The sequence below is a fragment of the Abramis brama genome (assembly GCF_963993115.1).
Source record: "Abramis brama genome assembly, chromosome: 19".
In the NCBI taxonomy this organism is placed as follows: domain Eukaryota; kingdom Metazoa; phylum Chordata; class Actinopteri; order Cypriniformes; family Leuciscidae; genus Abramis; species Abramis brama.
In genome coordinates this window covers 29,167,166-29,190,397 of record NC_139981.1, presented here as the reverse complement: position 1 = coordinate 29,190,397, position 23,232 = coordinate 29,167,166, and the positions used below count along the sequence as shown (strand labels likewise).

The following is a 23,232-nucleotide window of genomic DNA, read 5'->3' as shown; positions in this document are numbered from 1 at the left end:
CCATCACGGAAGTGTTCAAGAACATGAAAGTACAGCAGTATTTTTTTAAAGGTAACAAACATGTGTATTGTCATCAAGAAACATAACATCACAGGATCCATTTTGTATCGCATAAAAAACATGGGCACCATTATTGCAAATGAGGCTCCTGGCTGGCTCCTCTTTGTCAAGAAAAGTAACATCCTTGTAAACAAACTTTAGGCATGGTAACATTTTGCCAAGAGCCCACTCTGAATAGCATTGTCAAAAAAGCCACCACATCTATTAGAGGTCAGAGGTCAACCAGGCCTTAGATGCCATTAGTCCGTGGTTGTTTATTGCCGTGAGATGTCAGCGCACTGGTCACCCATGGCAACCCCAGTGTGGTACTCCACATTTGGCCTGGTGGGGAGCCCTACTCTCAAGTGTTCTCTCACCTTTACCACACGAGGCCAAACCTCAAAAGAGCCATGCACATACACAAATCAAATGACCTGGAGCTCTGAGTATGCATTGTTTTTACTTTCATTCACTCGTTCATTCATTTTTGACTAGAGCAGAAAGTCCATGTAGATTAATATTTGCAAATTGAATTTAGCAGCCTAAGGTCGCTGGTTATTTCTTAATTTCATCTAAGTGGCAGTGAGTACTGGAGGCGCCATAAAATTGAAATAGCTTCAAGGAATTCTTCAGACAGTGAGGATCAAGCACTGTGGATCTTTGAAAAAAAAAAAAGGGCTTCTTTCTTGACTCCATCTGTACTTTATGTTCTTCTGAACTGTGCCTCTTTGCTTTTTTACCATGTTTCTTTCAACCAACTGGGTCTTTACCTCAGCTGTTGTAGCTTTTTTTTTTTTTTTTTTTGGTCTCTGTGGTGTTTTTGTTTGAGAGAGAGGATACATGTTTATTTGTGTGTGTGAGACATTTGGAAGCAGTGACTTGATGCTTTTTTTATAAAAGTTGGTGTCAAAGAAGAGGCAGCTGAGTCAATCTTAGGGCTGTGGCTGCCCATTGAGGCAGGATGCGCCCCCCTGCTCCCACATCTTGTAATGAAAACATCATCAATTACCCCACTGACAGGCCCCTGGGATGTGGGGCAGGCAACTCTTTGGGGCTGGTCTTTGTGGATAGACAGCCCCCTTCACCCCCACCCCTCACCCCTAGAGAGGGAAAGAGAGAGAGGGTGGAAAAAGACTGTATATCCATCATTGGCAAGGCTTCGAGGGTGACAGCGTAAAAGGCACTGGTGTGTCATGGGCAGAATGGATTGAATTGGCAGACTCCACATGGTGCAAGAAGAGGTGGATGGACGCTGCTCTGTCACTGCTGACACAGCCTTTCACAGGCCATCTGTGCCCTGATTGATGAGCACCACATCAGTAGACGTTTTTCTACCCAAGCCCACCACAGCGTCCCCAACATCAGCTGCACCTTTGGACTGAGGCTTTGGAACAAAGACAGAACAGAGCTTAATTGACACCACTCTCTCTTTCTGCGTCCCGACGCAGTTGGTTGGCTCCCTTCCTCTGTAATGTCCCTGAAAGGCAGTTAAGTTTTACTTCATGTAACCTCTGAACTGTTAAAGCATAGCTGGTCCAGATGAGAGTTGTCCCTCAGACTTCCTCGCTGCTCTCTAGAACCTGACAAATTTATAATGCCCACAGGGCCAGCCACTGATGCAGCCATGTCATTGGAGAAGACAGTGTTCATGTACACTGTTTTCCACTAGTAGGCCTACACAGGTGGGCCTCACTGAATTCCATCTGTCCAGCTTGTTAACATGAACTCTTAGGAACTTTCATTACGTTGTCAGTTAGAGAAAGTTATACTCCGGCCTGCTATATCATAACAGTATTGTATTTCATTATCAGCTACTTGTGAAGGATTAGCCACTAACGACTGTTGAGTGTGAGATCATGCTAGGCCAGCGTGGTCTCCTGTCTGCATACCAGCCATGGCATTAACGTGACAAACTGTGCTGTCTGTCTCTCAATTCTAGTTTATGTGTAATCCCACTAAAATGCTTTGTCAGCATGAACTCTGGAAGAAGCTTGGAGCTCAGGTGTGGTGCAAGGTTCTCCTGAGCAGTCTGTCTGTCAAAGAAATTCAGTAGCCTATTGTGGAAATACAGTATAAATATCCTGAAGTCTGGTACATTCCATTTAGATATCCACTAATAACTCAGTGTTGGTGACCATGGTAGTGTTAGTTCGGTTGTCATTGGGATGGACTTATGGGGCATTTAGGGAGGATGTTAATCAGGGATTATGGTAGATGCTTGATCCACAACTGCCAGAGCTGGGAAGGGCAGAGTATACAACCTGAGGTGACATAAGGACAGTCATATTTGGATGTCTATGCAAGTCTGCATTCTACAGCATTGTCAATTTGAATTTTTGGGTGTCAGTCCAGCGTGTTCTGTTCTGTAATGCATCTTAATCCTAGGAGTACTGTTGGCTAGAGTTTAGCTATGGTCTTGCCAAAAGTTAAAGGTCCATTGATGTTTTTAGATGGTGCTATGTGTGGAGATTCAGACCAGGCTTTGCTGATTTACCCTAGCTATGCTGTAATCGTCAGTGCTCAGGGATCTTTCCGCCTGCAGTCACCAGCTCAATACCTTTTACTTACAGCCACTGCAGAGCATTCCCCCACAGAGCAGAGCTCCAACAGTCTGTCCCAGATACTCTTGGCTCACTCTGTTTGTGTGTGCATGTGCGCCAGTGTATGCCTGATGGATTATATGGCAGCAGAGACGCGGTAATCAGTTTGCACGTTTGCTGAACTAATTTATCAATTCGGTTCCTCCTACTTGTAATCTCAGCCATGCGTGCTGCTCTGAGCTCATTGTGCTTTTCATCTGGGGACAAACAGTTCTTCAGGAGAAAACGGCACTACCCTCAGGCCTCTTGATGGGTTTTTTCCCCTTCATGAAGGAGTCACAGAGCATCAACAGCGTAATTGTCTGGCAATGTGTCTGAAAAAAAAAAAAAGTATACAAACATTGAAACACATTCATTTCTGCATCAGTATCACCTAGAACTGACACTGCTTCATTTTGCATCCAGTTTGCAAGCGAAGTGGGCCAAAACAGGAAAAGGGTGGCAAGCATTTTACAGTCTATCATTAACTGTGCTGTCTTGGAGAGGAGATAAATGAAATTATTTTATACCATCATGCGTAAGTGCATACGTAGTTTAATGGAGCTAGCATGTCCTGTGTACTGAATCCAAAACCCTTTTAAAGTGCCGTTGTCTTTGTTGTCATTGATTTCCCAAGGTGATGAACAAAGGGTAAATGGTCTCAGACACTTAAAACCTCTTAGATTTGTCTTTATTTGCCTTAACTTTATCTAGGACCTGGCATATACTCAACTATTGAATAGGATTCTCTCCATTTAGCTCTGATAGTGGATCTTGACCTTTTCCTGCCGTGCTGAGTGCATGGTGTTTCCTGTCGCAATAAGGGATGCATGGCTGCATGGGAGCTGCATTGAGAGCACCTGCTGATCCATGTCGTCCCCATAGAGATTTCAGCGTGCAGCCAGGGGATCACTCCCTAGTGTGAGACATCTGCAATATGTGTGTTGAACCAGACATGGCCGTATTTCATCAGATTAGATTCAGACATTAATAGAAAGTGTGAGTTCACTAGGAGAGGAAGAGAGTGCTAGTCTGTGGGCCTTTTTATTTTTATTTCTCTCTGTTATCAGCGGAGTGTTTTAGCTGTGGTGGAAAAGGAAGCAGACAGAGGCAAGGCGCTGCTCACTTGTTTGTTACGACAGATTAAGTCATCGATTTGTATAAGCTGTGCACCGATGGAGAAGGATCTGTCTTCCGCTCAGAGAGAGAGAGAGAGAGAGAGAGAGAGAGAATGAAAGAAAGAAAAAAGAGGTGGGAGAAGGAGATAAAATGAGATCACAAAAGAAGAGGAAAGGAGAAATATGTCTCTGTGTTCTTCTTTCCTTCACTCTGCCAACTATTATCCAGGCAGTGAAATGGCATAAGGGAGCAATTGTAAAATACCTTTACCTTTTTTAACTCTTTTCCAACCGTGACCAGGTTTCTCCTCCCCCTCAGGCCCTCCATTGAACATTAATTAAAATGGCCAGGGCAAAAGGGTAATTATGATAATAACATAATAATATCGTGCAGGTTATTAGAATTTTTTGTGGTTCCGAAATTGCTTCCTTTGAGTATCACATTTCAGTGGAATTAGCTAAAGGATAATTTCCTTGAAAGTAAAGGCATTGGAAAGGATTCTTTGGTCAAGGTGCAATATAGTAACCTGATTCTCTTAACATTTAATGCACCATGAGTTCCTGCTCCTGCCACTCGGCCCCCACCTTCAACAAACCCAGTTTTGGCTGTTGGGAGGCAGGAGGGTGGAGTAGCTTGTGTACCGAAGCATGCATTAATAGCCCTGCTTTGCATTTCACTCGCAGTCCTCTGGACAATAGCTAAAACAATAATTTGGGTGTTTATCAGCTTTAAATGATCTCAAGCCGCTCTGATTTTGTGTGTCAAGCACAACCGCTGGCTGGCACTCTCCAGAGTTGGTTGGCCGAGGTGGCATGTACCTCTTTGTCCATGATGCTACCTGACTGACTGTGCTAAAATCCCCTTCCCCACAGATATTAGACTCCCCCGCCTAGTGCCAGCAGCCCACCTCCAGCTGCGGTCGGCGTGGCAAGGCACGGCGCAGCTGAATTGCTTTTGAATGTTCCCCCTCAAATAGGCTGTAATTACAAGCTTAAAGAGGTTTAGTGGTCCAGTAAACTACATAATCACCCCTGAATTAGCCCGGGCTCATCAGCCGCAGTCCACCAAGCTCCAGTCAGTGTTTGCAGGCTGGCCCCCTTATTACCGTGTGACTGTGAACAGCAGGTGTGGAACAACATGCATCCCCCTTAAACACAGACTCCCCACCCTTCCACTGGTATCTGTAATGAGACTGAATAAGAGGCTGCCTACCCTACTGCGACTGGCTTTTATATCAGTGCCTGGACCTGGCTTACCTCTTTGCAGGCGCTTGAAGCTAAAGGCCACCTCATGAAAAATATAGCTCTGCACTCCTTTATGTAAAGCTATTCAAATACCAGCCACTTTCTTCAAATGAAGTGGCTTACAAATCCGGGTGTCCAGATATGTGTTATTTTGTCTTTTGTCTGTTGCACTTTGCATTTTTGGATGCAAAGCCTTTAGCTCAAATTTGATAATGCTGATTTAGAGCATTGTGGCCTTGGAAGTTTACACAGATATGGATAGATCTGATTTGTATTCCAGCCCACACCCATCTTTTAATTTTAGACTTACATTCTGTCCTCAGTTGCCTTTAAAACAAGAGTGCCTATTCCCGACCTATAAGAACTTGTGTTACACCCTATTCCCTAAACCAACAAAAAAATGTTTTTAAGAGGATGACTAATTAAAATGCTGGAAACCAAATGAAACATATCCTCTTTTATCAAAAGTAGAGATTAAATGGTGAAAAAATTCCAAGGGTGAAATTTCCCCAGCTTTAGCTTGTTGTAGTACAAGGATTTCTAAAAACACTGTGTGTGAATAATTCATGTGCCGGCTTTGTGTTGACTTAGCTTGCTACAAACTTAGTGGCGCTCCCAATGAAGCATTCACACTTTCTGTGAGCCAGCCAGTCACCAACTCCGCCAGGGCATCTTAAACCCTGGCCTCCAGTTGTTTTCCAAATCTACGATTTTTCTCTCTCCTTTGTTGTTGTCTCATTGGTGAATCAATCTTAGGAAGAAATTGGGTTACAGAGGCTTTGCTGTTTTGTTTTTTTCTATAAGATTTTCTCTCTCTCTCTCTCTCTCTCTCTCTCTCTCTCTCTCTCTCTCTCTCTCTCTCTCTCTCTCTCACTCTCTCTCTCTCTCTCTCTCTCTCTCTCTCTCTCTCTGTTCAGTTTCCCATATGATGTTTTGTTTTTCCTTAATGGAGGACAAAACGTCATGTTTATGCCACGTACACAAAAAGGAATTTGAAATGTCTCAACTTTTCCTCAGCCAAGAAAAATCTCTGAGGTCAAGACTTATTGTGCTTTCTTGAGAAACAACACCTTTCAATGATAGTAAATAACTTTTCTACAAAGCTGGGATGCCTCACATGCCTATCTTACTGACGAAGACAACAAGTGCATAATTGTCTAGAGAGATGATAATGCTCTTAGCCAAATATCAGGGGTAATCCTTCCTCCCCCGGCCTAAGGTTTGGGTTGGATGTTGTAGGTGGCCCTATCTGCAGAAGGCCTGAAGCTGTGGCTCTGGTACAGTTAATGCTAGCAGAGCTGGAGTAGGTGGAGCACTAAACTTCAGACATAATCCTGTTTTCTCAAGGACCAAACCACGGAAGAGCGGTGGACGCAGCCCACACGTACAGTGGCTGGTTCTGAGATGGGATATGGAAATGATACTCAGTAGACACCTAGGCCAGAATGGCCCCTGGATCAAGCCTTAGGCATTCCTCAGGGGCAGCTTGGCTTCCATGGGGATTAGCCACAAGGAATATGGAAGTGAGGCTGCAGTAGGAGACCTAGCTGAAATGAACCCTCACATACCTTGAAAGGACCCACTGACCTTAGTCGCCCCTGCAACGTATTTAGTATTAGACATCACATTTCTCTGGGAGATGGGCACTTAGTGGAGGCATTGTCAGATGGAGCCACAAGGATTAATTCTGTGACTGTGTCCTGCGACTCAGTGGGCATGTTACATTTTTGTGCCATGCCTCCCCACTAATTTTCTGTGTGAGGAATAAGCACCATGTTCAGCACACTTATTTTATTAAGTTAATCTTGTATGGAAAGCTTCTTTAATCCAAATCACACAGGATAGAGAGAAATGTTCCCTTAAATAGAACATAACGATAATAACGGTAATGTGGGTAATGAAAGCAGCAGAGTGGGGGAGAGGGGGATTGTGGCTGATTGTAATTAACTGGTTAAATGGAACACAAAAAGATGTGTCCACAGCGATTGGGGGGAGGATGTGTTCAGTATGTGGCCTTAGCCAACCCTGGGAGTTGATGGGTAAAGAAATACTGCTGGGATTCTGGCTTTTTTTTTGCGGGGGAAGCAAAATGATGAAGAAAACGCAGAGATGAAAAGAACTTCCAAAATAGTTCTCCCCTCACAGTGAACCAGAGAATCCTGTCTAAGGACCTGATAAGGAGCGCAGCTGGAGCTCATCCAGACCTCCTCCTCCCTGTTCTACATAGACACAACTCTCCCCACAAAGACATAAAGGCAAGAGTACACACCTCTCATGTTTCTGCTCTCATAGTCTGAGTTGTACCTCTCAGCTTTCAGGGTACAGTGCAGTAAATACTGGAATTCTACCCTCTCCCACGGAAAGGTCTCCTGACACAACTTGACTCCTCATATCTTGGCTGTATTCAAAACAGCATTCTCGGCCATCGCTCTGAATTGTGGGTAAGGAGAGCAGAGTCAACCGAGGGTTAGGGGGGAAGTCTGAGTTCTGTTTCGAGAAGCAATCTTTAGCTCTACCAGTGAGAGCACGAGAGAATGGGAGAGACCTGTTCACCTCTCTTATCTTGCTGATAGGACACGGACTCTACGCTCTTCCCTGTCTGAGGGGGTCACGGAGGAAGACCAGGAGGGACAATTGTTGATGCACTGGTACACACACACACACACACACACACACAAAGATAAGATACATGATGGAGAACTGAGCACGGGGAGGATCGTTGAGCATCGTTGGCTTGGTATCCACCAGTGCAGAAGAGGCTGGAAATTCTGATGAAAGGAGTAGTATATTTGGACAAGACGTATCATTAAGATAGGCGAAGGGAAACAGGGAGGATTCGTTGAGACTTTCCATCTGTTCTTTAGGCAGTGTTATTGCTTTCTCACTAAAGCATCACGAGACCCTGAGAAAACAATTCTCACCCAGTACTGCTGCCAAGAGGATTAAAATACTCAGTCGCTCTCTGACTATAATAAAATCTGTTGGTTTCTCTCCGTTAAACCAGAATCTAAATCATACTGTTTTGACGCATAGAGATAATTTGGTGTTTGGAGACCCACACAAAGGGAAAAAAAAGGATTTCTAAACATATCCACTTCATGTGTTCATGAAAGCTTTAATGTTATGAAATACATCAGCAAGTATGGAAAAGATGTATGAGAAGATTGTTGCAAGAGTTGGAATGGATGAACATTTAGGAATGTCATGAGGGAAGGGGTTGCACAAATCTGAAATCTGCAGAAAGAAGTGTGCACAGTTGTCTGTTTGAGAATAGCCATCAGAGTCACCTACAGATAAGAGAAAAATATTGTCGCAACAATACAATTAGTAAAAAAAATAATAATAATCAGGCCAAATCAACAATAAAAATAATAATAACTCAAAGTCTGCCGCAGTAAAGGAAATTTCTTTATCACCTGTTGTGATTGCAAATAGACTCTGGACAATTTACTTAAAAGACGAAAAAAAGGCAGGACCTAAGTTAGAGGTGTATCTGGATGTTTTCCAGATATGACAAGAACAGTAATAAGTGTAAATAGGGCCTCAGTCACTGATGCCCCATTCTACTCAAATACTGGTGTGGCTACATCGGGGTCATTATGACAACAAAGGTGAGGCACATATGATGCTGTAGGCGAAAGAGCTTGACCCAGTTGGCGTTTGTACAGGAATCCTGTTTGGGTACTGCTGAATGCTCACAGTCGAAGCCACCTGTCAATCACTGAACAGGTCTTTGTATGGGGTTTCTAGGATTTAATGAGAAGTTAGGATAGGATTAGGTTACATTTAAGTTGAGCTGAAACTTGACTGCTCATTTTCTCCACCCCATTGTGCATTGTTGTAACATTTCATTTTGTAAAGTTGTCTAACAAGTTGCCTTAGTTGACAGTCCTCCCACTACTTTTCTTAAAAGTGAAGCCAGCACATTGCATTCTTCATTTTATACTTCATCAATATTTTTATGATATTTAACATTTGAGTTTTAGTGTGAATCATTCCCTAGTTACCCCTACCTTTACAAGTTTGGACCACATAATGTTTGACTCATAAAACGTAGCTGTGGAAGAGATTTCAAAATAGCGGTTGCAAAAGAATTTTGTATGTAAATGGTCTGGCAATATGATAATTTCTTCTTTCCAAATTGTGTTGTCTGAGTAAAACAGAATTTAAAAGGTTTTAGTGTAGGAGAGGTAGTGTGAAGAACACAATGATGTGTGAATCTCATCCGGTCCCAGTGCTCTCATTCCTGGAATTGCAGTGGCGCAGAACTGGAGTCATTCTTTGTGGGGCCGGCAGTAGAACAGGCAGCGTTAGTGCTGTCATATAGCCTTCGGCACTGCCTTCCCCCCAAAAGTCATGAGGCCTCTGATTCTTTTGTCCAGACATGTACTTCAATATAGGGCTGACTAGCCATTGTGCCACACTTAATGCCATTATTTTCTACACAGTCCGTGTTTAAAATTGGGCACGACTTCTTCCCTCTCAGATGATTTGGTGAACTACAGTATACGACAGGGATGAAAGTAATCTAATGTTGGAGTTGATTTTATGATTATAGTTACCATTACATTTTTGATGCTCACAGGCCTGCTATCAACGATGATCACTGATCAGATGACAGTGAGAGAGGCTGGAATGTTGTTTTCTCACATTTCCAGTCCTGGCCCTGGTTTCACACAAACTTTAGCATTGCAGTTTATAACGACAGACAATGGATATGATAAGGGAAAAAAAATAAGATTTTTTTTAATCTACTCAGAAATGGCTGGAGGCGTCACTACAATTATAACTTTCTGCATGAAATAATCCACAGTTTGTTCCAATTACCTACAATTGGATCACATGAAAATGACAGAGCGACAGGAAAACATCTTGCTTTCTCTGGCACTACCAGTAAATAAACATGCATTCAGCAACATGAAAGACATTCCAATTTATTATTGCTCAAGAAAGAGCAGACAACTCGTGGCGCCAACCATTTTTACATTTCTGTTTGTTCATTTGGAAGCCTTGTTCTTATTATACTTCTCAAAGGGTGAATCAGAATCACAATTGATGATGTCTTCCTTTGCAACGCTATATGTTAGATCACGTAAGTAAAAGCAAATTATATTCACAAGCGCCCTTTCCTTGCCTCATACATGGCTCAACCAGTTGCTGTGCTGCAGTGTCAATGATGTTGACTCATTATGGATTGAAATCGCTGTTTAACAGCGATCCATTGTCACATTGCTTGATTTGCAACCCAAAGCCAAGTTAAAGCCCCTGTCTCTGTTAATCTCTAACAGGTTGTGCCAGATTTGGTACTGGGCTTAGAAGGTTTGAATCTGTTAGCACAGTGAGACAAAGGGCACACTGAGCCATCCACAAAGACTGGATGTGTCCAGGTTTGTGTATCGTGTTGACAAAGCATAATATGAAAATAGTGTTCCACAGAAATGGGAAAGCCGTTATTGCTGTGCTTTGAGGCCATGCACAGGGTTCTCTCTCACTCTTTTTCTCTCTGTCTAGGTATAAATATGGTGTAAATATCTTTGTACACTGTACCTCCCATTTTACATGCTCAGCAGGGGCCTCAACGCAGGCTCTGTCTTGTCTTTTTCGTGAACAGCACATTGTTTAGACTCAAAGCTAGCTAGCTCCATACTTCACACTAACGCTAATATAAATCAAGCAAATCTCAGCTCACCATTATTTAAACAGCTGGATCAGCTCAAATCAAGTTCATAACTTTAAGAACTCAGCTGTATCGAAGAAGCTTATTTTCAGTACTTTGGGATTGTCCATGTTGACATTTAGATGTTAACTGTCTAATCATCAAAAATGAGGGTTAGCTTACAGCTTTTAAAAAGGGAAGAGGTCTGTATTCCACGCAAGGCTTCAGATATCCATTCTCCATCATGCATTCATGGCAGAAAGATGACTAGAATAAATTTCAGTAGGGTTGCACGGCATAGCACTCTAATTACTGTTTCTGTTCCCACACTTCACTTAACTTTATAATTGGCTTGCCTTTTTCGCTGCCATTAATTACACGATTTCATATTCCATTAATGATTCTAAGAAAGAGACACACCTCACTTTTTCACACTAATTAACAGCTGCTTTGCCACTTTTCCACACAAATGTGTGAGCAACGCTTCCCTTCTGTACCTCAGACCTTTCTCTCACTAACAAATGTGCTCATTAATTGATTTATTTACAATGTTTCTCATATCATTTCCTGTGTTTTTTTTGTGTTTTTTTTTAGCACCCCTACCCTTCAGAAGAACAGAAAAAGCAACTGGCACAAGACACCGGACTCACTATACTACAAGTGAACAACTGGTAAGTCAATTGTACTTTTGTGTTTACATGCAATCAATAGCTTCGCCCCTGGCAAGCAGCTCCTAATGATTTGAATTAATACACTCCCCTCCCCCCGCTTTTACTCGCCCCTCCCATCAGTCTTCCACTTATCGCCTCATCTCCCTGCAAATCAATTCACCCAAAGGGATATTGCCGCCAGGATTTTTCCAACATTTTTTCTTTTTTTCTTGTTTGTTCTCTCATTCAAATATGAACCCCTTTGAGAGCAGCTACTCTTGCGCCTCTCTGAACTCCCTCTCGAAACCCGTCTGCCCCGCAATCACTGTGACATGGGACTCGTTGTCTCTGCCTAACCAGCTAATATTTTCGCCATTCCCACGTTAAAAGTTCTGTAAAGGTTGACAGAACCTTTTGCACGGGTGCGTTTGTTATCAGAGATGGCTATCAGTACATACTTATTGTTATTAGCCATGTCTAATGAAGGGCCTGAGATAGGGAGTGGAGAGGTGAAACTGAGCACAGGAGGGAACGTTTGAGGCAAGAACACAAAGAACAACCTTAGCCACATATTTCTTCTCAACAACCTCACCAGGCCCTCACATGAAATTCTGTTTGCAAACTCTCTCCGCTCTTGTTCTCTGAGTGTCAGATATTGATATTGCTAAGGATCTGATCACATGCCCTAATCCATTTAACTGAACAAACCAGCCTTGATGTAGGAGCTCAGAACATGGGATGGGTTACTTTACTTTAAAAATGCATTCTAAAACAAATTACTAATCACAAAATAATTACCCCACAAAGGTAATCAGTAGCCGAATCATCCAATATCATTCCATCAAACTACTTTTGGTTAAAAAGTCATTGCAGTGAGCTGGCAACTGTAAAAATGGTTTGAACATGTTTCACTTGAGTGTCATGTCATTTGCATGCGATAGTTGCATTTATCGTGGAAACTGTCTTCTTATGAACTTGTGCTAAGTGCTATGGAATGCAAATCTGAAAGTTTGTATTCTAGTAATTGTTGGTAGGACTATACATTTTTATTTAAAGATGTAAATTCTGCTAGCACTTGTTTTTTTTTAATAAAATGTATTGCTAAACATATTAAATTGAACTGTAATACATTACACTTTTGTATCCTAATTACGTAATGTTATTCCATCAGGCTTCTCAAGCTTATTAACAAACAATATCTTGCTATGTACACCAGATGTTAGGAGAGCTAGAGAGATGGGAGATGTATTAAAGCCCATTACACAAAATGTAATTTCTGACATAATCATACCATTGTTCAGTTTGGTACCTTGGAGACAAGACTAAGAATGAGGATTAATTTACAAAAGTGGCCTATCAGTGGGACGCAGGCTGGCGGACACAGGGAATCTTGTTGGGGTTATCAATTTCTGTGACCTCACAACAACCCATGGGAGATCAATTCTTTCAGCCATATTAGTTAGCAGAGAGAACACAGGCAATTACTTCACACACTGTCCCGTCCTGCACCAGCACTCTGGCTGCTGGGCTGATTCATTTTGTAGCAGGATTTAGTGTATGTTGGAAGAATTGTCATACTGCCTGTGTTGGTGTGGATGCGGGAGAAAGAGCACTTGTCTAAGCGATGAACCAGAGGTGGTCGATTTAAGCGGCATTAGCCGCTAAACCCTGCATGCTGAGATCTTGCTGCCCTCTCCCAGATTGTGTGCATCAGTGTTGATGTGTGTTTGGGTATGTGTAGAAGGGCGCAGATGACATGGAAAGTCTGTATGGAAACAGAGAGAGAGAGAGAGGCTCAGCACATTTGGGGTTAGAGAGTAGGATCTGTCATTTCATAGGCCTGTGGTTATGCTTAGTAGGAAGCTCACCATTGGGTGTCTCCATGGCAACCCCTGGTGATGTTACCTCCTGACCTGCTGATTTTTAGAGGCAATTTCCCTAGCTGTGATTCTATTTATCAGACTAGTCAAAGCACAGGGCCAACATAGCTTACTCCCAACAAACAATATTCGTGCAAGATTTACATAATTAGATTGTAGCATGCCTCTCTATTCAATTACTATGTAAGTCCATATCATTCAGCTATATCTCAGAGCACAATTTTTTTGTTTGATTATTGGACTCAAGGGTGAACATGAGGAAATGTGACACCAAACAAACAGCTAACAGATTGAGCTAAACAAGAGATCAACCGAAAATGGCAGCTTCCTTGAGCCCTGCTCTCATAGACTTGTTAACACACATGTATGTGTCCATTATTGATGAATCCGCAGGCTGAAGATTAAATAAAAAATGCTAAAGGCCATGCGGGGTGCTGATCACTCATGAATTATTGGCGATAACATAACGTGAGGGACCGCTGCAAATCTGGGTCCACATATTAACAATCGCCCCACGTGTGTGTGTGTGTGTGTGTGTGTGTGTGTGTGTATTTATTCAACATGAATTGAGAGTGTTTGAAAACTATTCCTCAAATCTGGACAATACGCAGTAGATGTACACTTAGTCACACCCTTATGGACACTCTAACGCACACATGAGCAGAGACGCATGCGTGCCAGTGGACACGCATGAGCACACAGAGACAGCCTAAGACACAGAGAGCGAACGCGGCATCAAAGAGGGGATGTGGATAGACGCTGTGGGATCTATTTTTGGAGGGTTGATGTCAGAGCTTTGATAGGGATTATGTACAACCGCATAATGATGTGGAGGTACAGTCAGTCGTTCAACATCCAAATGTAAATCTTTGATGGAAGATTAAGAATAAGGAAAGATGAAGAGAGAAAGAAAACTTTTAGCCTTTGACGATAAGAGGAAGCATTCTCAGAACACTCCATAAAGATCCGTGATGTAAAATCAATGGGCGGGTCATCGGGTTTCACATGTTGCCCGTTCTTCCCTTCCTGACGGAATTTAATAATCCCTTTAAAGATGCTGTTTAAACCTTAGGGATGGATTGTTTTGTCAATAAGGCGGCTTTTATGAAAGTCTTAAAAGCATGGAGTGAAGTGTGGCGGGGCTACTTTAGAGAAACAGCGTCCACACACCCTGGATCAGGTTTCTGCGCCTGAGAGAAAAAAGGAGTGAGAGAGAGAACTGGATGACTGGCATGCTTCACTTCTTTGACAGCCAAGCCCGCCCATGTCAAGAGAAGTTGAAACTTGTTCAAGAAAAGCTCTGGATGATTGCTCTATGTGCATTTCGTGTGCAGTATTTGGCAGTGTTCTTATATCTTAGGGGAAAATGTGACCCCTGACCCAGTAAGTTTCTTCGAGAGGTGATACACAATGTTTTTACCAATACAGAAGCAAAATCTATGTGGTATCTCCTAGACTACAATGAGATTTAAAAGAGGGATTTCTCAAATGAGTTCTCTCCTTTCAGTTGTTTCTCATTTGTTTCTATTTTTATGTCTTCCAAAGAAATTTTGAAGACAAATTTATACTTATAAAACATAACTAGTTGCATATGTTATATAACTATCCACATAATAAATTCTGCTGAGCTTTCAAAGAGCAACATCTGAGCAGTAAAATGTTTCTCTGAGTTCTGGTTTTAGACTTTATGTGTGTAAGCATTTGCTAGATCTATAATTCTGAATGTAGTGTACATGCACAATTATTTGCTTAAGCTGAAAAATTATGTATTTCTGTGGTGTCACTATGCATATATGCATATGCATATATGTATGTGTGTATGTGTGTGTGCATGCAACAGCGGCCCAAAGGACGCGAGTAGGTCTGGGTGAGATGAGCCATAGCCCATGTCCCGGAGCGGCCTTCACACAGTCTTCCTGTCAAGGTGCTTTAGCGTGAATATCCGTGGCCTTTCAACAAAATACCAACACACCCTGGGGTCAAACCGCCAAACAAAAGACATATTTACACCAGCGAGACACAGGCATGTGGCCCAACCTACACCCTCAAAATCCCCCTGCTACATCAGGCAAAGATGGAAACATAGTGAAGAGCTCAGCTCCATGAAGCTGGATGGATATAGGGATTGTTTGCCTTGCTGCACAGTTGGGCTCAGTCTGTTCTCAAGTGTTTGCTAACAATTCTGCCATACTGGAATTTCAGCACTTGCTCAGACCTGATCTCTGTGTTGTGTCAACAGCAGACAAGTTGGAGTGGTTCTTTCTCTCTCTCTCTCTCTCTCTCTCTCTCTCTCTCTCTCTCTCTCTCTGTCTGTCTGTGTGTGTGTGTGTGTGTGTGTGTGTGCATGTGTGTGCGTGCGTTTAGTCATGTGTAGTAATGTGTGTTGGACTGGGTGTGCATATGTGTGTGTGTGTGTGTAAACGAGACCAGCGGAGTTAAAATAGTTTCTTTGTCTCGGAGAGAATGTGTCTCTATATGTGGAGATATATGTGCATGGATGCCTCTTTGGCAGTAAGTTGTCGTAGGATATGTGCGTGTGTGTATGCATGCATTCGTACAGAGTCTGTGAACCATACATGGGTGCACCCCCCTCTTTCTCTCCCTCTGTCTTACATCACTACAGGCCTCAGGCAATGCCTACATTTTTCTTCTTTTCTCTACTTTTTTATCCTCTCTTTTGTGGGGGAATGTGAACATGACAGACGGAGGGTGGATTGGCACTAGAGCATATTGGTTATGTTTATAAATCTAGGAACAGATTGGACCGCTGATTAGCGAGCCGACCACTGATTAGCTAATGAGCTTTTAGCATTACAGTGATTGCAAGGTCATGCTGAACTTCACCCTTCCAACAACAACCACAAAAATAAGCACACTAGAGCATGTAACACCTCATATATTTATTCTATAGGCAATGTATAATGTATAAAAAAGTAAAAATATTGTCCAAGCCATAATGTTTTCTTTAAAATGTGAAGTGTGCAATTTCTGCACAATTAGCTTCACCAAATTAAATTGCAAAAATAATGAAAATAATGATTTTTAAACAAGTTCCATGAAAACTCCTGTCTGTCATTGGTTGCAAAAGTCTTAGGCATGTTAATACCCCCCCCAAAAAATGGTTTTAAGTCAGTTATTTTGCTGTAGTGTGTCAATAGGAAATATCAGTTTACATTTCCAAACATTCTTTTTGCCATTAATTGTAATAATCCAGTGAGGTTTCTGTAGGGGGATTTCTGAGATTTCTGTTCTGTTCCCGCAGTTCTTTAGTCAGTCTCAGTTTTTTCTGTTTCTTCATGTAATCACAGACGGACTCGATGATGGTGAGATCAGATCATACCGGCTGTAGTCAGACTCCTTGTGCATACACAAATCTCACTGGATTATTACAATTAATGGCAAAAAGAATGTTTGGAAATGTAAACTGATATTTCCTACTGACACACTACAGCAAAAGATATAAATAACTATATTATTTATAGGTATTAACATGCCTAAGACTTTTGCACAGTACTATAAGCATTTTGTCATTTTGTCACCTGCTTTCTATTTTTAACATCTTACATTGTTAACCTATCCTTTGCAACACCTTACATTTCATATTAAATATAATGATGCATAAATCAAACAGTACAATGGTACTGTATATATCAGAATTCTTGATCTGATACTAACGTGTTGCTGCCACAGTACGTTTGTGTAAGGCAAGTTGAAGCAAAAAAAGTGACTAAACTTGTCAGATCACAAATCTTAATTCTTTCATGTATGGCCTCTACTGGTTATTCAAATTAACATATTATCAGTTATTAAAGTAAAAATAGTGTTTTACTCAGTTGGTTAGTGCGTGGTTAGCAAGGCCAGTCAGATCTTATGTGTAAGGTCTTGTATGTGTGTCAATAGAACTGGCGGTGCCAGCATGAGCTCTACAGCACCCGGCAGAGACCACCACAGTGACAGCTAGGCGGAGGACCTATTAAACCTGCCGCCGTGATGTCATTTCCTCTCTTATGTGCAATGTGCTGCCACACACAGGCCTGCAGTTGACGTCCCAACACTGTGCGGTTGTTTGTTTGCATGTTTGCCCAGACAGAGAGGGAGTACTCTCTGGCCCAAGCGCTTGCCTGAGGCATCAGGCTGCATGAAGAGCCTTCAGAGATAGGCAACAACATGGAATGGAGAGCGTTCCAATGTTGTGTTTGTGAAGTGGGCATGTGATGGTGCCCTCCCTCACTGATGTATTATTGCTCTCTTTCTCTTGCTCTCTCTGGACTGGGTGGAGAATCAGAGGAGAGCAGGCAGGCCGCGTTCATGCCAAGAATGACCTCATAGTCCCCGACTCCAGAGGAGTGGGGAACCGTCTCTGAAGCATATCCAGCACCTCGCAGCAGTTGCGCTCCGCTTTGTTTTTCAGCGGTCGTTTGAATGCCGCAACAGAGGTTGATCACAGCAATGGTCTCCTCTTGCCTCAAGCTGGAGGTTTTCTGGACTGAAGTCTTCATGCATGTTCCTGGCTGAATTGTTCTCTCGAGCAAGTCGTAGTGATCACTGCTGCGGCCCTCTCTCTTTCTCACAGACCGACTATGTGTTTATAAAGTGTGTTCCTCAGCCCCCAGGCGGCGGCCCCACTCTTTAAAAGCGGCTTTAGAGGGGACTTCACAGCTCTGTTAATGGAAAGGTTTCGACTTTGTTTGGTGAGAGGAGCTTGTGGGGGTGAGTTTGCTGAAGTAATAGCCAGCCTCTGTTGAAGGGGGGCTGATGCAGCAGGGATTAGACCAGCCCCTACTTGAGAGCCTCCTTTACATCTCCTCTGTTTTCTTTGAGCAGGCTGTTTTTCTCTGCTAGAGTGGACCAGGTAATCCCGGTAATGTCTGTGGAAATTAGAAGCAAGGAATTGCTAGCCACGTACACACTACAAAGTTTTGGGAGTGACGACTACATTAAAATGTGAGAGTGAATCCCCCAAAATATTGTTCTGTATGTGTACGGAATACCGGAGTCACTCTAGAAATTCCAGTGGTCGACTTGATGATAACTATGGCAAATCTCACTGTTGTATGCAATAAACCTGGAAGCCAACAGGTTTGGTATTAGCTGGTGTAAGCAGCTAAAGCAAAATTTGCAAATAAGTCCAGACACATGCCTATGTTTCTGTGATTTTCTAGCACCACACCTCAAATGATCTGTCAGTGTCTAAAAGAGAATGATGTCACTGCATAAACAAGTCGTTTGCATAAGCACTCTGAAGAAAGAGTGGCATCCATCTTTAGCAATAGTGTGTACATGGCCCCTGCTTCTCAAGACCCAGGAGAGTGGGTTCTTCTTATGGGATTCCACCAACCGGGGCAGTCTAAGAAGCAGCGGAGGGGTCGAGGGGGAGACCTGTGTTATTAAGAACATGAAGAGAAGTGAGAAAGGCAGAAACATGCAGTGCGAGGGGAGGAAGAGGGGTGTGATGTGGCTGAATGGAATTGTCTGAGGTGAGAGATGCAAACGGGTGTTGGAAGTTGGTCCTTTATGTATGCCCCATTGCCTCTAGCCTGTCTCTAGCAATGGAACAGGTTAACACCACTCCTCCAGGCCTGGCTTGTAGTGCATTGATTAAAAGGAGTGTGTAAATGTATGTATGTGTGTGTGTGAGCGAGAGCGGGTGGATTGGGGCGGGGGGAGGAAGAGTGTAAATGGAATTTGTGCAGCAAACAGCTGGACTAGTTTATTTAAACACTGGCAGGCCATAGCGACTGACCCCAGATTGACTCGGAGAGAGGAGGAGCCGAGGTGGACTTTTATGACTTTTAGGTCGAGATGAGATGCTCGTATTTATAAAAATTGCCTTCAGGCATGCCAACATGTGAATTACTAATTACTTAAGTAAATGGATCTCTGGAGCAGACACTGATAATAAAGTTGGTTTCACCAGAGGGGTCTTATTGCTTGATTAGCTAGTTGAATTAAAGCAGCTACTTCAAAAATGTAGTTTGCCAATGTACAAGTTACACATTATTTGAAATCGTTACGCAGTTGAGCTATCATTTTGAAAAAAAGTATCTCAGTACAGTAGAAGCTAACAACTGTTTAATTTATAAGTATAATTTTATTAGTATAATTTTTGAATGAAGAATGAAGAAACATCACAATTAGGGTGACAGCATTAAACTTGAACAGATAAATGTATAGCTACAAAGCTAGAAAGCACATTCATTTTTTTTATTTTTTTTTCCATTTAGGATTTTTCTTTACATTTAAATACTTTTTAAAAAAAGAAGAAAAAAAAAAGAACTAATTTCAAGCAGGGTCTCAATTCCTTTTTATTTATTTTTTTATTTTTTAGTTTGAACAAATCAATGAATATAACACTATGTATAAATATTACTTAGTTTTATGTGTGTGTGCAATACAGTGCGAAAAAACAGCAATGTAGTGTTATGTCACAATGTAACTTGTAACTGGAAAAGCTACAATGTTCTAAAAACAGCTGAGCTTCTGTCACACTACTGAGTTAGCACAATAGCTAAATTGATAATGCACTCTTACTTCATTTTACTTTGAATTATCCTAAAACCATAACATATTTTATGTTTTTTCTTTTTAATGCATATTTTTTCCTGGAGATTCCTGTAGAGCCACAGATGCAGATCCGAATCATCAGATCATTCTATTCCATCGGTATTACTGATATGCCTGTTTGTGGGTTTTTAATATACATGTAAATGCAGCTGAGTGTGTTGAAATGTGATTTCATGAGTGAATTCGGTCCTCCGTAGTCATGCATGCGCCCCCTCAAACAGTTTACATCTGAGAGAAAAGGAACGAGCAGATGAAGGGGGCATTTCTGAGAAAAATGACACACTTCATATGCATTTAGATAGACATACTGAAATATAACCTTTTGTATCTTCAATCCGGATCTTTCCAGCAACACTTATTAAATTATTCCCTAATTGGTCACGCAACAAAGGCAGCTGATGAAAAAGACAATTTCTTGCTTTTAATTGGCCATTTCACGTGCCGTTCGTGCTACACCTGTGCGTTTGTAATGAGAGTGGGATATTAGCGGAGGCCCTGGCAGACCCGACAGAGATCAGATCGACTGTCAGTGAAGTCTGGAATGAGCAATAGTGCTCCAACACATTACGAAACACACACACACACACACACACACACACACTAACAGAATGAGAAGAACCAAACTGCCCTCTATCAAGGTTCATTTGGCTTATACACACTCTCATTTCAATCTTTTTTTCTTGTCCTTTTAGTGAAGCTCTGTATTTTTAACCCTCCTCTTTTTATCCTTCTTTGGAGGTGCCACTAGTGGCGTTTTGCTTTAAAATAGCCCCCCATTGTCCCGAGCTAGACTGAATAGTTGGCTTCATTGTGTGCCTATGGGAAGTAGAAACTGAACAGGCCATAAACGCAGTCCTATAGCGCGGAGAGGTCGCGCAAAGGTGAACTTTTACTCCTAATGGAGGCTCCAGCTTTAGCCTGGCCCGTATGGCTCTCTGCTCCTTTTGATTGCCTTCTTAACCGTCAGCGCCAGGGCGTCCGCCTGGCTCACAGAACAGAGCATGACCATTCTTTCTCTTTTTCCTCACACTCCTACACCCCCACCCTCACCCCCACCACCTCTCCATCCCCCTGCCTGGTATTGTGTAGCACTTGTCCTTTGTTCCAGCTTTTGGCGCATCTGGCCTTAGATATAAGGAGGAACGAGAGAGGAAGCTTAAGATACCTTAAAAAAAAAAAGAAAGAACAGCCATTTCCACAATTTGAAAGAAAGCGAGTGGAAAAAAGGCAGAGGGAGAGCGAGTGAGGAAAATCCAAACGGCAGAGGTCAGCAGATAGACAACAGTACACCCCCCCCCCCCCCCCCTTGACCCCAGCCTGAGATGAAGGCAGTAAAAGGAATGCCTAGTCTGAGACTCCCCCTGCTCTCCAGCCCACTGCTGGTGATAAAACTCCAGACATTCTCTCATTTGATGGTGCACTGCCATGTCAGTACATTCCTCCCCAATCTTTTTTTTTTTCAGCCTTTAAGGTGATTCCGTAGAGTGATATTGGTGATAAATATATGAGAAAGTTGTGTTCTCTGGTAAAATATATTTTAAGGAATAAAAAAAATAAAAACAAGAGGCCATTCCCTACATACAGTAATATTACCATTGGTAAGCATGAAGAGTACCTAAAAGTCACCTTAACCAAAATTGAAATTGAATAAAAATTTTGAATAAAAAAACAAAAATCAGAATAATATAGTTCCTTATTCAAACTGTAGGCGATTTCTGGGTTAAAATAAGTTTGAATGATCCATTTTATAATTAAGAAGCAAGAAGCTTAGCAGATGCCTATGTGAAAATTTCTTTGTCCGTTAGTTCTGTTCTGTCTCTTTATTTCTCCCTTTCTCTCTTTCTCTCGCTCTATCCCTCCACCCCAAGCTCTCCTCCCTTGCTTTTCTCAGCCTGAAAAGAGGAGTGGAGCTATTGTTTCCTTAAAAGTCTACTAATTCCCCCCTCAAAGGATGAAATGGAAGTGTCCAACTGTGGTAACAGCAGGAGGACATAAATCAAGTTGGAACCCCTGAGCTTAGTCTCCTGGAGGTGACCAGGGTCACGGGGTCACTAGAGGGGATTTAGGCACAACAAGACCCAAGCACTCTGATGTATGGTGCAAGGAGGTTGTGGGTCAGAAGCTACAGGGGCCAGATATGTTTTTGTCATAAATGTTATGCACAATATGCAGAAATGCAGAGCAGCCTGCTTTTTTTCAGCGAAGTAAAAAAACAACAACTCCTCATTGAACCCACAGTTTCATTATTCTCCCTCTAGGGAGACACAAGGAAAAAGAAAACATGGCTTGTACTAGTGTTCTTTGACAATGCAACACTTTTTCTGTTAGTAAACATTTCCTAAACATTTTAATTCCTGTGGTGCATATCAACTGCGTTACATCTGGCATCAGGGGTGGAATTGCTCAGTGGTTTAAAATAAAGTTGATAGAAAAAAGGAAAAGGAGTCTCTTGAACTGCATAGATAGATAAAAACACCACTGTCTTCAAAGTGCTTTTGTTTCACTTCGCCTAGTAGGCAATATATATTAAGCCAGCGCACGTTTGTACAAGTCATAAGCTTTGTGAACATTTCTGTGTTATGGAACAACTCTCTGACACTCCCACTGGAGTACTAGAGGATTAGAGAAAAAAAAATCCCCCAATTACCCCTCTGATTAGTTATCTGGGCTGATCTGGACAGCAGCAAGCATGGACATGACTGTGTTTACAGAAAAAGACAGCAAAAACTCCAGTCACTTTTCCATCATATGTTGCATTATCTTGTTTTTTACAGGTTCATTAACGCAAGAAGAAGAATAGTGCAGCCCATGATCGACCAGTCCAACCGAGCAGGCAAGTCCCCCATAGTTTCTGTATTCAAGTCCCGCAGGCGAAAGCCCCCTGCAAGCCATGCACCCGGAGGCCCACCTGCCGGTAAATACTTAGCCCAGCCTGGATGTCAACAATGATTGACCACTAAAATCCATCCAATTAACCCAAAGCACTAATCATGCTGACTTGGGCGCTATATAACCCAGTGACAAAGATAAGCGAGCAAACACATACGATGGATTAAAGTATTGAAACAGTAACTACAACTGTTTCCTCCTTATCCAACTCATTATCCTCCAAAAGTTAAGTGGAGAGCAGTTCGGCCAAGTAAAGAGGATATTCATCAGTATTTTTTATTCTGTATTGGCTGTGTTTGCCTCCTAGTTCAGTTCTTCCTGTTAGTGAACAGTGCCCCTGGTGCATGGCTTGTTGTGGACTGCTGTAAAGTTTATTACCTGTAATAGGGTTCAGGGGGCAGGGTTGCATTAGGGACTCAGTAAAGTTCAAAGGCATTCATTGGGGTTGAGCTGTTGTTTTTGACCAAATAACCCCCCAGCTCACACACTATCAATAGCGTGAACTCATGGTAAGTACATCTCAATTAGGTTGTGTGGGGAAAAATATATCACTTTGGTTTTCCTTATATTCATTATTGAACAGTTTCACTAAAGTGCTGTCTAAAAATGTTT

The 23,232-nt window shown here is 42.2% G+C and overlaps 1 protein-coding gene across 2 annotated transcripts in view; it reads left to right on the top strand.

The window, feature by feature from the left end:
• The window catches only part of meis1b (Meis homeobox 1 b), a 63,711-nt gene that overhangs the window by 34,961 nt on the left and 5,518 nt on the right, over positions 1-23,232 (top strand). For both annotated transcript variants that reach the window (XM_084092357.1, XM_084092356.1), the window contains exons 9-10: positions 11,232-11,308; positions 22,506-22,564. In XM_084092357.1, the coding sequence (XP_083948483.1) occupies positions 11,232-11,308; positions 22,506-22,564 (136 nt within the window). The remainder of the gene's footprint in view (positions 1-11,231; positions 11,309-22,505; positions 22,565-23,232) is intronic.